The sequence below is a fragment of the Lepidochelys kempii genome, chromosome 12, assembly GCF_965140265.1.
Source record: "Lepidochelys kempii isolate rLepKem1 chromosome 12, rLepKem1.hap2, whole genome shotgun sequence".
Taxonomy (NCBI): domain Eukaryota; kingdom Metazoa; phylum Chordata; order Testudines; family Cheloniidae; genus Lepidochelys; species Lepidochelys kempii.
Genome location: NC_133267.1, coordinates 7,687,675 through 7,703,180, shown reverse-complemented (window position 1 = coordinate 7,703,180; position 15,506 = coordinate 7,687,675). Strand labels below are relative to the sequence as shown.

At 48.2% G+C, this 15,506-nt stretch overlaps 1 protein-coding gene across 12 annotated transcripts in view; it reads left to right on the top strand.

The window, feature by feature from the left end:
- CPNE2 (copine 2) overlaps window positions 1-15,506 on the top strand; it is a 201,962-nt gene that overhangs the window by 50,034 nt on the left and 136,422 nt on the right. For all 12 annotated transcript variants that reach the window (XM_073307437.1, XM_073307434.1, XM_073307439.1 and 9 more), the window contains exon 3: window positions 13,337-13,516. In XM_073307437.1, coding sequence (XP_073163538.1) covers window positions 13,337-13,516 — 180 coding nt within the window. The remainder of the gene's footprint in view (window positions 1-13,336; window positions 13,517-15,506) is intronic.

The window sequence follows — 15,506 nt, the reverse complement described above, 5'->3', positions numbered from 1 at the left end:
ACTTGCTGAGGGTGCAATCCACGCCATCCTTCAGATCATTTATGAAGATATGGAAGAAAACCGGCCCGAGGACCGACCCTTGGGGCACTCCACTTGATACCGGCTGCCATCTAGACATGGAGCCATTGATCACTACCCGTTGAGCCCGACAATCTAGCCAACTTTCTATCCACCTTATAGTCCATTCATCCAGCCCATACTTCTTTAATTTGCTGACAAGAATACTGTGGGAGACAGTGTCAAAAGCTTTGCTAAAGTCAAGGAACAACACGTCCACCACTTTCCCCTCATCCACAGAGCCAGTTATCTCGTCATAGAAGGCAATTCGATTAGTCAGGCATGACTTGCCATTGGTGAATCCATGCTGACTGTTCCTGATCACTTTCCTCTCCTTTAAGTGCTTCAGAATTGATTCCTTGAGGACCTGCTTCGCGATTTTTCCATGGACTGAGATGAGGCTGACTGGCCTGTAGTTCCCAGGATCCTCCTTCTTCCCTTTTTTAAAGATGGGCACTACATTAGCCTTTTTCCAGCCATCCGGGACTTCCCTGGATCGCCATGAGTTTTCAAAGATAATGGCCAATGGCTCTGCAATCACATCCGCCAACTCCTTTAGCACTCTCGGATGCAGCGCATCTGGCCCCATGAACTTGTGCTTGTCCAGCTTTTCTAAATAGTCCCGAACCACTTCTTTCTCCACAGAGGGCTGGTCACCTCCTCCCCATGCTGTGCTGCCCACTGCAGTAGTCTGGGAGCTGACCTTGTTCATGAAGACAGAGGCAAAAAAAGCATTGAGTACATTAGCTTTTTCCACATCCTCTGTCACTAGGTTGCCTCCCTCATTCAGTAAAGGGCCCACACTTTCCTTGACTTGCTTCTTGTTGCTAACATACCTGAAGAAACCCTTCTTGTTACTCTAACATGTCTTGCTAGCTGCAACTCCAGGTGTGATTTGGCCTTCCTGATTTCACTCCTGCATGCCTGAGCAATATTTTTATTCTCTTCCCTGGTTATTTGTCCAATCTTCTGCTTCTTGTAAGCTTCTTTTTTGTGTTTAAGATCAGCAAGGATTTCACTGTTAAGCCAAGCTGGTCACCTGCCATATTTACTATTCCTTCTACACATCGGGATGGTTTGTCCCTGTAACCTCAATGAGGATTCTTTAAAATACAGCCAACTCTCCTGGACTCCTTTCCCCCTCATATTATTCTCCCAGGGGATCCTGCCCATCAGTTCCCTGAGGGAGTCAAAGTCTGCTTTTCTGAAGTCCAGGGTTCGTATTCTGCTGCTCTCCTTTCTTCCCTGTGTCAGGATCCTGAACTCAACCATCTCATGGTCACTGCCTCCCAGGTTCCCATCCACTTTTGCTTCCCCTACTAATTCTTCCCAGTTTGTGAGCAGCCGGTCAAGAAGAGCTCTGCCCCTAGTTGGTTCCTCCAGCACTTGCACCAGGAAATTGTCCCCTACGCTTTCCAAAAACTTCCTGGATTGTCTGTGCACTGCTGTATTGCTCTCCCAGCAGATATCAGGGTGATTGGAGTCTCCCATGAGAACCAGGGCCTGTGATCTAGTAACTTCTGTGAGTTGCCAGAAGAAAGCCTCGTCCACCTCATCCCCCTGGTCCAGTGGTGTATAGCAGACTCCCACCACGACATCACCCTTGTTGCTCACACTTCTAAACTTAATCCAGAGACACTCAGGTTTTTCTGCAGTTTCATACTTGAGCTCTGAGCAGTCATACTGCTCCCATATATACAGTGCAACTCCCCCACCTTTTCTGCCCTGCCTGTCCTTCCTGAACAGTTTATATCCATCCATGACAGTACTCCAGTCATGTGAGTTATCCCACCAAGTTTCTGTTATTCCAGTCACATCATAATTCCTTGACTGTGCCAGGACTTCCAGTTCTCCCTGCTTGTTTCCCAGGCTTCTTGCATTTGTGTATAGGCACTTGAGATAACTCGCTGATCGTCCCTCCTTCTCAGTATGAGGCAGGAGACCTGCCCTCTCGCGCGCTCCTGCTCGTGCTTCCTCCCGGTATCCCACTTCCCCACTTACCTCAGGGCTCTCCTTCCCCCGGTGAACCTAGTTTAAAGCCCTCCTCACTAGGTTAGCCAGCCTGCTTGCGAAGATGCTCTTCCCTCTCTTCGTTAGGTGGAGCCCGTCTCTGCCTAGCACTCCTCCTTCTTGGAACACCATCCCATGGTCAAAGAATTCAAAGCCTTCTCTCCGACACCACCTGCGTAGCCATTGGTTGACTTCCACGATTCAACGGTCTCTACCCCGGCCTTTTCCTTCCACGGGGAGGATGGACGAGAAGACCACTTGCACCTCAAACTCCTTTATCCTTCTTCCCAGAGCCACGTAGTGTGCAGTGATCTGCTCAAGGTCATTCTGGGCAGTATCATTGGTGCCCACATGGAGAAGCAGGAAGGGGTAGCAATCCAAGGGCTTGATGAGTCTCGGCAGTCTCTCCGTCACATTGTGAATCCTAGCTCCTGGCAAGCAGCAGACTTCTCAGTTTTCCCTGTTGGGGCGGCAGATAGATGACTCAGTCCCCCTGAGGAGAGAGTCCCCGACCACCACCACCCACCTCCTTCTCTTGGGAGCGGTGGTCGTGGAACCCCCAACCCTAGGACAGTGCATCTCCTGCCTTCCAATTGGCGGAGTCTCCTTCTGTTCCCTTCCCTCAGATGTATCATCTAGTCCACTCTCCACATTAGTACCTGTGGAGAGAACATGAAAACGGTTACTTACCTGTATCTGCGTTGCTGGTACGTGGACGCTCCCCTTTCTTCTTCTGGAGGTCACATGCTGCCAAATTTCTTCACCGTCCTCCTGTCCCCACTCCGCAGCCTGCTCTGAATCTTCAGAACGTTGTGCCCGTAGAAGCATGTCCTGACGTCTGTCCAGGAAATCTTCAGTTTCTCTTATGCAACGCTTACAGCCAATTCTCATTAACTAAACTAAAATTTATTAAAGAGAGTGTGTATTGGTTAAAGGATTAGTACAGATACAGACATGAGTACAGTTCTTGAGATTGAATTCATATTAGAGATGGCGAGCATTATAGTTGCAAAGAGTTCTTTCAGAATTAGTTCATAGGTTATAGTCCAATCTTCATATTCAGGGTGTTCCAGCTTATGACTGTGATCTCAGCCTTTGGACTTAAGCTTCTCCTGCCTGAAGCATCAAGCAGGTCTGAGATCGAAAGAATTGGGATCAAAAGGTCTTTTATACAGTACCAGGCCTTCTGTGACCGCTCAGAGTCCTTTGGCAAACAATAAGCAATTATGGGGACTTCTGAAGTAGATCCATTTCCTAAGGATCGCTGGTAATCATCCACACAGATTAACATAAGGCAATTGCCCGTTTTCCATTGTTTTCAGGTGATTTGCTTTACATTTCAAAGAGAGACAAACACAGCTATATCCTATGTTTACAGTTCATTTAAATGTTAAAATTCCCTTTTGATCTCTGAATCAATAGCTATAGTGACAAACAGGAACTGTCTGTTTACATGGCTAACATATGAGTACACACATACAATTAGTATCCCCTCCAATTTCTAACAATATAGGTTTGTATTTCAAAGTTCTAGCCTATCTACCATAGAGTGGCTCTAATTACCACTCACATGCCTCTAATGGTTGACTCTGTCATTTATCCTGCAGGATGCTTAACCCTTTCTGGCCACATATCACACTTTGTATGAGGTTTGTTGCAATGATATAACAGTGGTAGCAACAATGATCTGCATGGTCCTATTTTAATTGGATCACGTTACCTTTGTAGCACAGATGAGTAGGCAGCCTGGTCCAGTTGAGAGATGTTCTTCAAAATCTGGAACAACTGGGAGGTGTGATTAGAGGTGTTTGGAGCCGTAAATAACTTCTATTATTAGAGGGATCAATAACCCTGTACAGTTTGGTATTGGAGCAGTTCCCTAGCCCCCAGAGGGCCCTTCTGTAATATCAAGACTCAAATAACTAACCGTTTGGGATCAGCTTAACCCAATAGCTGATGAGGATCCCCTTCCTTGAGCCCCTGGCTTTTTTTCCCCAGCATTGCTCCCCATTAGAAACACAACGGTATAATGTAAATCAAACCAGAATTAACTTAGGAAAGTTGCATGGCCTATGCTTATGCAAGAAGTCCGACTAAGTGATCACAGTACCTTTATAATCTATTCATCTTGCTGCAGCTTCTCCATAAATGTCACCTTGTTGGTCCCTGCTAACTTTTTTTCTTCCGCACGGTGTATCTCTTTTCCCACCCTGCCAACAACCGGGCTATTTTCTCCGAGCGAGGCTAGCCCCAGGGGCACAGCTCTGTTCCCCGACCCTCTTCCAGAGGTGCTGTAGTGGTGATAATGTAGAGTTTAAATAACAGTGCTTTTGAGGGTAGTCATTTCAGTGGTCTCCCAAACTGAAGCGCTAATCAGGGTCTTTGGCATCCTAATTAAGGCTGTAGCATTTGCTCAGCACAGTCGTAGGAGTGGTTTGTTGTTGGCTGGGTTTTGCAAGTTGGGAGAAATTATCCGTGGCCTGGTACCCTGTGCTGGTCTCCTCCGCTCACTTTAAACCCATGGATCGGGTCCTCCGGCTGCAGACAGGGTTACTCAGCTCTGCTGCTCCGGGTCTATTGCACGGAGCGAAGCAATGAGGGCAAAATGAGCTCTCTGCAATGTGGTCCACGGGGATTCTGTCTAATCTTGTTACTGAGGCGCCAGTGAAGGTCTTATTTAAAACACAATAAATCAGATGCTAGCAGAAAAACAGGCCCCTCTGGCTTCATGGTTTTGTTGATGCAGTTTGGAATAATACAGAATTCACACCCGGAATAGGGGCCAGATTCCCTGTGGTTTTTGGCCCCCTTACACCGCTAAAACAGCCTAATGGGGAAGTGGAATACACCCTATGAATCAGGTGCCCTGGCCAGTATGGAGTAGCTGGAAAGGCTCTTTATCAGCCCTGCTCCCAGCAGAAGGAGCATTTGGGGGCCATGCACAGGGAGATGGGGAGTGTGGCTGGACTGTTCTGTGCTTGGGCTAGTCTCACCTGGCTGATGGGGTCCCTAGGAGGCAATTGCAGCCTGATCATAAATCTCGGTAGCCTTGTGGCTGCTCTGATTTATGCCGGGGTTCTGGTAGATCCCAGCAGCCCGAAAGATTACAAGGAGTACGAAGGAGACTTAAATCTGTTTTTGTGTCACCTACTGCCACGTTCCTGTGCCGGGACAGAGGAACAGAGAATCAGGGCCTCGGTCTTTTAGATAGGAGTTGAAATCAAGTGAGTGTATGTAAAAATAGCAGGAGATCTTTTTTTTAATCAAAGACAGAGTTCTGGCAAGCCCTAGCCCAATACCAAATTGAGTAACTCAATATCCAGCCCCAAGAGATCAAAAACTGTCAGGTCCGAAAAAAAATTTGAGATTGGCTTAAAAATAATAATTTCTGGTTTCTGACCCTTTAGGGAGCTGTCACTTCACATTTTCAAGCCTTTCTCCACAATCACGAAGGCTGGAAACGTACGTTTTTAATTTTAAATGAAAGCTGAGATTCCCGTGCAATCTCCTGATTCCAGCAGCTGGGGGGTCTAAGAAACCCATCTGATATCATGAGATTTGCGATAAAAATCACAGCAGCTGGCATCGCTGTAAATCCTATTTTCTGCAGGATCAGCTGGCTCCATAGCTTCATTTCCTGTCCTGCGCTGTGTAGCGTTGCTCTGAGCTGTTAAAACAGCTGCTGTGTTCCATCCAAGGGGTGACTGCATTTCAGTGGTGGGGGAGAAGGTTTCTGTATGGCTGCATGTGGTTGGTGGAGTGGCCTGTTTTAGGGTTTTGTGCGGCCATCCATCACCATAGTACCTGAGTGCCTTCCTTGTGGGTCAACAGCAGGAGTGAAGTCCCTGGTGTATTTCGTGGGGTCTCTGGCACTCCTCCCTTTTTAGAACAAACCCTCTGCTTGGGTTTTTTAGATTTTATTACTATCCCCTGTGTGTTGGTTGGTAGGGTTTTAATGGGTAGAAATCTGGGGTCCTTCAGTACGGAGCAAAGCTATTAATATTTAGAATTACAGCAGCATCCAGAGTTCTGCATCAGAAACAGGGCCCCATTGTGCTGGATAATACTCCTCACATGTTGCTGATCATTTGATTTTTTCATCTTCCCAGCGGGTGCAGCAGGGAGCTATTTTGAGATAATATTAGTTTACTCCACATGTTTTCCTGGCAATTAAGATGGAATAAGTTACTGCCTCATATAGACCAACTCTGCGTGTATTTTTAGCAAAATTACCATATTTCCATTCTGTCCCTCCAAAAAGGAAAAAAATCTCTCCTACACTGAATACATTTCAGTGGAACTAAAAGGTGTGTCCTTGTTTCCGCTCCTGTCACCTATCTGTTTGTAGCTTTCCAATGTTTGCAGGCCTTCTGTCTACATTCATTACTCCTGATGAAGCCGGTAGTCTTCGTGGTCCGTGTGGATGAGTGTTTGTGGCAGGTGCTCTTTAGCAGAAGGACGTGTTTGTCTAGTGGTTAGAGCAAGGGACTGCGAGTCAGGAGAATGTAGGTGTCCTGGTCAGGTCTGTACTGCTCGCTTGTGGACGGTGGGGGAGTCACTCAACCTCTCTCTGGTGTCTGTTTCCTAACTTGCAGAATGGGGATCATGGTGGTCTAATTAATAGGGAGGCAAAATTCCTTCCTTTTTGTGCAGTTCTTTGGGGCCCTCGGTGGGCAAAGGGTTGGTAAGCACCCTAGAAACGCAGAGGAGGGAGTGGTGAGTGGTAGCGGCTTTCTTAACAACCAAGGAAGCTAAGACAAGTGGTGGGAGATGCTGTAGGTAAAATGAGGAAGGAAACCGCTCCCCTTGTTGGAATAGTATTAAGGGAGGAAGACAGGAGTTTCCCTTGTCAGCTTAAATGGCAATATTCTTTGCCTATTATATGGAAGGATGGTCTAGTGGTTAGGGGGCTAGCCTGGCACTTGGGAGACCTGAGTTCAGTTCCTCGTGTGACCACCTTGGGCTTGTCTATACTTGGAAGTTAGTGCCAACTCAGGTCGGCTGTGACTTGAAAGCACATTAGCTGTCCCTGAATATGTATGTGGACACTCTTATTCTGGAACAAGAGTGCCCCGTTCCTGTTTCGCTTACCCCTCTTTAAACAGGAACAAGGCCCTCTTTTTTTGGAATAAAAGTGTTCACACACAGAGTTGCACAGGGACAGTTAATCAGGAATAACTCTGTAGCTGAGCCCCTCTGTGGCTCGGGTCCTCGTGTGTACACTGGGGCTAATAGCACTGCCCTGCCTCACAGAGGTGTGGTGAGGATACACACAGTAGAGATTGTGAGGTGCTCAGCTACTGTGGTAATGAGGCTGTATACGTACAATTGGGACAGCTGGAACTGGACCTATGAAGCTGTCTTGTTCTTGCCTTCTGGGCCACGACCCCCAGGTGAACATCACCAGTTGCCTTAGGAGAAGGGGACAGTTTAGTTAACCCCATCCTGTTCCCTCTGCCTCAGTAACCCGGAGCATCCCATAAACCCGTGTGCTGTTTCCTAAGCTGCCTCCTTTAGTAGCGCCATGTGACCCAGTGCAAAGAATTATGGGAGGACTGCACTAGAGGTCGGCAGGTGGCTGATGCCTGAATGTTGGGGGTGGCAGTTTAAAGGAAGAGTTCGCCCGTCCTGCTCGTGTTGGGCTGCTGCGAAGTGACACCGGCGAACAGCGAGAGGAAAGGCTCGGTCGGGGCAGTTAACAAGTGGCTGCTGAATTCATCTGACTCTGACCAACTGATGGTATCGTGCCTCAAAAATCCAGGCCCGGAACGCCAGCCCCAGCTGTGCAAATCCAAACAGTGCTCCCTTTCAGAGGCAGCGGCCGTTGCTGTGTGGTGTACGGCTCCAGGGAGAGCACATGGACCAACGCTCAAAGCATCACCATTTTCCAGCACCTGCAGCCAAGAAAAACAAGACTGGGCTGGAGTCTCAGGAGGCAGCGCTTCTCTAGTCCCTTAAAAGTAGCCCAGTTGGATCAAATCACAGCTGTGTGCTTTGTAATAGCTCCAGCAGCCTTGCCTGGAGTAAGAGACGTGAAACAGGAAAAGACCTGTTCCATCATCTTATCCAGCCAGCTGTGTCAGGGCAGGATGGTTCTGTGCACCATGAATTTTGCAGCAATTTATCCAGTTCAGCCTTAAATGCCTTGGTGAGGGTCTGCTTCCCTTGTGATTCTATCCTACAGCCTCATAGATCTGATAAGAAGTCTTTTAAATCAGCCTAGATTCCCCCTTTTGGGATTCATCCCAGTACTCCTCACTGAGCTTCCTTATACCACTCTCATTCCTCTGCTTCCTGTGCGCTCATATCCTGGAGACCTTTGTAGGTGGTTATCATGTTATAGCCTTCACTTCCCACTTAACAGCTGCTGAGCCAAGCTAGACTTAGGTAGCTCTTTGAGTTTTCTCTCATGAATCTCACTCTTTAGCTTCCCGGAAGCATCTTTGAGCCTCTTCTCTGAACTTCCTCTAGTTTGTGTCCATCATCAGAGCTGGTTTTGTAGCTAAGGGGCTAGACAGGGACTTGAGAGATTAGGGTTCAATCCCTGACTTGGCCACAAACTTTCAGGGTGTTCACAGTGTTCAAAAGGGAGCTAGATAGATTCATGGAAGATAGGTCCATCTATGGCTATTAGCCAGGATGGGCAGGAATGGTGTCCTTAGCCTCTGTTTGCCAGAAGGTGGGATTGGGTGACAGAGCATGGATCACTTGATGATAACCTGTCTGTTCATTCCCTTTGGGGCACCTGCCATTGGCCAATGACAGGGGACAGGATACTGGGCTGGATGGACCTTTGGTCTGACCCAGTATGGCCGTTCTTATGTTCTTATGGGCAAGTCGCTTCAATCTCTCTGTGCCTTGTTTCCCCTGCTGTAAAAATTTGTTGTTTTTCTTAGTCCTTGCCTGCTGAGAGTATCAGCTTTTTAGAGCAGGGTCATTCTCACTATGTTTATATTGTGCCTGGCCCAGTGGGGCTGCAGGATCAGTCAGGGTCTCTAGGTCTCATTGCAGCAGAGAGAATGTTTCTGATAATGAAGTTCCAAGATTAGAGTTCGCTATCCCCTGGGGGCTGTGCCCCAGCCATGTCAGATGTGTGCAGAGGGACGTGCACTTTCCTGAGCCATTGGTCACTTTCTGCCATATCACACATGCAAATTCACATCTACTTTGCTGTTGCCTGGCGCTCTCATGCTCCATTACTGCTTCCTGTATTTCTCCCTCCCATTGTCAGTGTGTTCAGGTTATTTTTCTGCGTTGAATCTGGTTTTATTTGCTCGTCAACCCCTAGCTTCCTTAATAGGATTTTTCTGTCCTTCCTGGTGTTTGTAACTCCTCTCAGCTTTGGGCCTTGGCCGTTTTCAGCGTACTCCCTCTTCCAGATCAGAGAGGACCTTGTATAAAACCAGACCCAACATGATCCCCTGCATCTCTCCTTCCCCCAACGCAGTATGTTGTTGTTTGTCTGCAGTCCTTCAACTGGTTGCCAATCCTTGTGACTGGGCTCAAACGCACACTGGCAGGAACTAAGTTCAAATTCACCTCACAACCCCTGTGTGTGGTGTTCTGGGGCACGCACAGGCACAGGAGAACCAGCCGGTGGAGCCAAGATGCTGTCACTCTCTTCATTCTCAGCCTTTCTAGTAAGGTGAGCTCCGTTGCAGCTAAGCTCGTTAATGAAAACAAAACTTACAGGAGCTTTTTCAGCAGCTAGCTGAGTGGATGCCAGGGTTAGTCCGAGCTTCCAAGCAGGAGGGAATGGTTACATGCTGTGACGGGCCAGGGGACAGCCTTGTGATATGGGCACACGTTTCGGGTACTGTGTAAATATATTCTCTTCTCCCCACCGGATCCAGCCCTTTGAGCTCTCCACGGGGAGTGCTCTCCCGAGACTTCAGGCAGAGTTGTTCATCTCCTCCGGTGACTCAAGGCTGGAATACACACGTGACAGAACAAGAAGCAATGGTCTCAAATTGTAGTGGGGGAGGTCTAGGTTGGATATTAGGGAACGCTATTTCACTAGGAGGGTGGTGAAGCACTGGAATGGGTTGCCTAGGGAGGTGATGGAATCTCCTTCCTTAGCGGTTTTTAAGGCCCGGCTTGACAAAGCCCTGGAGGGGATGATTTAGTTGGGGATTGGTCCTGCTTTGAGCAGGGGGTTGGACTAGATGACCACCTGAGGTCTCTTCCAACCCTGATATTCTATGATTCTATGCGTGGCGGGACAACATGGCCTCTTGGCCAACAACAACATCTGGCACTGGTAACCCAGAAAGGGCCCAAGTGATCAGTCGATGCTAATGCTGCTTCCCAGTTACCCTTTTAAAACTGTGGGAACTTGCAAGGGGGGAAGTGGCCAGTCTGTCCAAAAAGAAAAAAATAAAAAGCCCTGCGTTTGAGCCTTAGAGAAGGTGAACTGGGGTCTACGGAGAACTAAGGGGCCCTTTCATATTCCATAAGCCCTGTTCAGTTAGGAGATGGGGAGAAGGGGACTGAAGCCGAGTGGCTAGCGGTTGGGCGTTTGGAAAGAGGGGGAGAGTTTGGCTTCATTGGCAACTTCACAACGAGACAAACATCAGCCGAAGCTTTCTCCCCACACTTGGCTGGTCTAGGGGGTTGTCTGCATGCCCTCTGCTGGCCCCATCCCTAGTTCTCTCTACCTCAGATCATGGACACTCCAGCCACTCGTCCAGCCTGGTTAGAGCTAACCAAATCACCTGTCTCAGCAGTAAGGAGACTACGCAGAAGAACTTTAGCCTGGTTTCTAGAAGCTGCCTCCCTGTTAAGAGATCTAGAATTTGTCCCCTTCTTATCCCATTACTTAAGGCCCTTGGTCATAGCAGCCCTTCTGGCTGCTGGAGAGCAGTGCAGGGTTGTGCTGTGCCTGCCAGTCTCCCCAGTGCACTGAGCCCAGGATGCTCAAGGCTTGGCTTGTGACCAGCTGTTTCCTATGCTCAGGCAGTGCCTTTGGACATCAGATCAGCCCCCCTTTTTTCTGCTGCTGTTATACATGTGCCTTAGTAACAGGCAGATGTAAGAAGCTTGCGTGATGGGAGGGGAATTCTGACTTGGGCGTGCATGTAACCCAGAGCTTAGCACAGAGGTGACAGTAATTCCAGTGCAATGTAATTGCACAGATCAACAAAAAAGATACCATGCTCTTTCCTTTAAAAAGGGACCCGTCTCCCCTCCTTTCTGCTGCAGGAGCAGCCAGCGCACCAGTCTCTGGGTTAGTCATGTGTTGGCTTAGGAGCAAGCTATACGCATTTCTTACACGGCACCTTTGTATCCAGGTGATGAGTGTTAAGGCCAATGTGGTCAAAGTTGGCACCCAAAATAAGTGGCAGCTTCTTAGCGCTTCTGAAGATCAGGCCACTTATTGTCGGTGCCCACATACAGATCTAGGTGCCCTCCTGTAACGCCTAGACCACATCTAGATTTGCTGTGAAAGGCAGGCTTATGTCCCAGTAGGTTGCACTGGGGCTGCTCCCATCCTCAGCCTGCTATGAAGGTAACAACACATTGGAAGCTGTTCTGGGCCAAGCGCTGGCTAGCGCACTGTGTAAGGTGGACCAGGGTGGGTTTCTAGAGGGCTGTTGAGAATGTCCCTTCCAGAATCCAGGGCTGATCTGCTGCAGGCTCTGTGCTGGGCACAGCATTCACCCACAGAAGGAGGTAAAGGCAGCCTCATCTGCCAGGTACATCCTAATGTTCCACTGATTTCTAAGTCATGTGGGGGTGCCCAAGGGCTGCCGCAAAAGAGCAGCTGTGGCAGAGAACCAGCAGCAGGGAGGTGACGGAAAATCTGTTTCCTTTCAAAGATTTTCCATTTGAAAAACGTCAAGGCGTGGACATGAAGTCCAAACAACACCGCACAACGCGCAAGGCGACCGGCTAGAAAGTGACACCTGCTGCTTTAATATGTAGCTACATCTATCCAGTTCCCCCCCCGCCACCTTCGAAAGGATCCCTCGTTCACCCTACCTCAGTCTCTATTGTTAAGAGCGGGATATTTTGGACAGCAAACCTCAGGGGCAGTACTTGAGACTATCAGCCTTGCCAGCCTTCTCCTGCTAGCATATTGTCCTTCATCGTGCTGGGCTAAATCCATGGGCATTGAGTGTAACGTGTTTATTTTGTGGCAGTCCTGGAGAATAGAAGCCAGAGGAAACATGGAGGGCTCTGCGCCTCTGGCTCCGAGTTTGGAAGAACCTGTTGCTTGTTTGCGTTGTCGCTGCTTTTGGCAGAGACTTTCTGGCTCCTAGGTTGGACCTTCAGTAGCTTGGACCCGACTTGAAAACATCTAGGATGTTCAAGAGCATCTCTGGCCACTGACACAGGCTGATGCTCTGTTTCCAGGCACAGCTGAGGTAATCGTCCGCGTGGGTTAAGTACACAACTGTACACCCACTTGGGGTGAAATGCCTCAGGTGAGGGAGCCCAGTGAAAGGCCCTCTGTGCAGCTTAAGCCCTTAGACAAGGGGGCCTGGCTGAGCACATGTGCTATGGAGACCCCTGCATCTGCTGTTATGGAAGGGCTTTCTGTGCCAACCCCTCCTAGGCCAGCGCAAAGGGCATAGGTGGGGGAGGACCAGGTTTCAGGAGGCATGAGATGTACATTGATCCTTTGGCCCTCGTGGAATGTGCAAATCGGGCCTGTCCCAAAGCCCTCGGATGTCAACGCAGAGATTCTTACAGGCGTCAATGAGCTTTGGATCAAGCCCATAGCATGGAGCAGAGGCCCTGTGGAGGGGATGCACTGCAGCCCTGTGCTTTGGCCCCAGGACCAGAGCAGGATTTCACCACCTCCACCCTCTGCACTTCACCCTCATGAACCTCTGTTCTCCAGTTCTGAATCCCATCTCTCATGTGCTGAGTACTCAAGTCCAGGCCCATGGACTTGCGATGTATATCCTGAATGCTGTGTTTATTTTGGACATTGATTCTGTAGCTGGTTAATAATTGCTGCGGGGTTTCTGAATGGCAGGGGAGCATGTGCAAGGGCTCTTCTACACAGAGAAGCTCATTCGGATTAAGGTAGGGTGTGAATTTAAAGTGGAATCGCTATTCCTGATTAACAAAGTGGATTAAGCTTTCAGAGTTAGGCACTTTTATTCCGGAATAACAGCATCCGCACAGAATAAGTTAGTAAGGAATCGTTAGGAATAACTCCCTGTGTAGAAAAGCCCTACCTGAGTGATGGGGTGGATGCAGCATGTACATATCTGGTAGACCTGTTGATCGCTTGCTCAAACTCCTTCTTAAATTGCAGATCGACAGGACAGAGACAGCCGTGAATAACCTCAACCCAGCCTTCTCCAAGAAGTTCATTGTCGATTACCACTTTGAAGAAGTGCAGAAGCTGAAGTTTGCTCTCTTTGACCAGGACAAGTCAAGCATGCAGCTGTATGAGCATGACTTCCTGGGAGAATTCTCCTGCACCCTGGGCATGGTGAGTCTACAGCAACGCTGCGCCCCAGCAGTTAAGAGTCACTTGTGTGGCTCCCTCAGTCAGAAGGATCCCTTACACCAAAAATCACGGCAGTGTTTAGGTTACTCCCAGTCCCAAAGGAGCAGTCACTTACCCCAGGGCCATTGCAGCTTAGATCTCACAAAAGTCAATGCTTGTAGCCAGTCCTATAATAAACTATCTTAAGATTTATTAACTAGGGAAAGGAAATAAGACAGTTATTTACAAGGCTTAAGCAAGTAAACATACACACACAAATGAGTTAGTCTTAAGTTCTAAAAGGTAATAGAAGCTTCTATAATAAGCAAGCTCTGTATGTCCCTTAGGACTAACCCAGGCTAAACACTGGGGATTTTTTGCTTCTGCCTAGAAAACCTTGCCCTCAAGAGCCCAAGCAGCATAGAGATAGTTTCTTCTTATTCGGGATTTTTATTCCCTTTCTCTGACAGGCCTTCTCAGATGATGGAAGGGAATTAACTTGCATGGTTCCTCTTCATGGGGGACAGGAGAGAGCAATCAGCAAAGTCTTTCGTCCCCTTTGATGTTCCACAATAGTTTGCCTGGCATTGATGGACCTTTTCTGTTGGGCAGGAAGTAACACCTTCTCCTCCTGGAAGGTGGCATTTCACACTAGTTAATATCTTTCTTCTGTTTACGGAGGACTGCCATGCAAACACTTAAATATTCCCTTTTTTATATGGGCTACAGATGTTATAAGAGAAATTAATGCATGCGGCAATTTACAAGCATTTCATAAAGTCTAATCACTAAACACAGTTTTATAATTCTAATACCTATCTTAACGATACTAATCCACGGAGGAGCCAGACTGGTTCCCGCTGTGTATTTGTCAGTGTTCAGTTGAGACCTAGCGGCCTTGGCATGAGTTGGCACCTGGTTTGCCAGCGTCACAAGCTTCACATCGACCTGCTGTAGCCTAGATTGTAAGCTCTTTGATGGCAAGACGCCTTTTCAATAAGGCCAGGTTTACACAAGAGCAGGTTTGCTGGTATAACTCTCTAAGCTAGCAGGGCTTGCCAGTAAACAGTTTATACTCGCAAAAAGGGCATGTTCCAGTATATTTTATACCGGTTCGGCAAGTGAAATAAGTTACACGGGCAAAAACACATTGATGCTGGATAAACCTTACAGAAATATTGCAAAAAATTGCACCCTGGCCACGTAGCTATCTCGGCAAGGGTTTCTAAAGTCGGCCTGGTCTACAGATACAGCAATGAGCACAATGGGGCCTTCATCCCTGATTGGGGTTCGTAGGGACTACAACAGTAAATATAATTCCGCTTGAAGGGTGACATCAGACCAGTCGCTTTCCCTTTGTTCATAGTCACTTTCACTTCTTAGTGCTGTTTTTCTGTTCCCCAGCAATGTTTCAAATACCCCCTCCAAAAAAAAAGCCACCCTGTTTTGCTTAGATCCCCATGAAAACTTTTCTCTTCAGTTCTGTCAAAGCCTCTTATAAAGAAAAAACGCCCGACATATTCAACACAAGTGACTCTGAGCTCCAGCTGATGTTCTGATTAACTAAGGTCAGTGATTCTCAACCTCTTTTCCCTAACGGGCCCAATGTTACAATGAAAACGTTTTGGATCACCCTTCCCTCTAGCCATAAAGAGAGGGTTGCAACAAGGCTGTGAGCTCCTGGCTTATGCCGTGCCCAGGTAACTTGGCTGTGTGTGTTCTGCACCTGGTGGATTAATGTTGGAATCGAGCCCCCTGACTGGGGCGTCTTGCTGGAGCACAGTTGCTTTGTGGCTCTTGATGGTCTCGCAGTGGACAGCAGGTTGTTCCTATGCTTCGCTGTGATGATCTGGCAGCCCAGAATAATCTTGAGGACAAATTGGAGTGATGACACTTGCTTTTGTGTAACTGACTAGACAAGGTGCAGTGCAGTGGAGAATCAGGCTAACGGACTCAGCTGAGGGGGGTGGTGGCTTCTTTCACTGGATTTTGA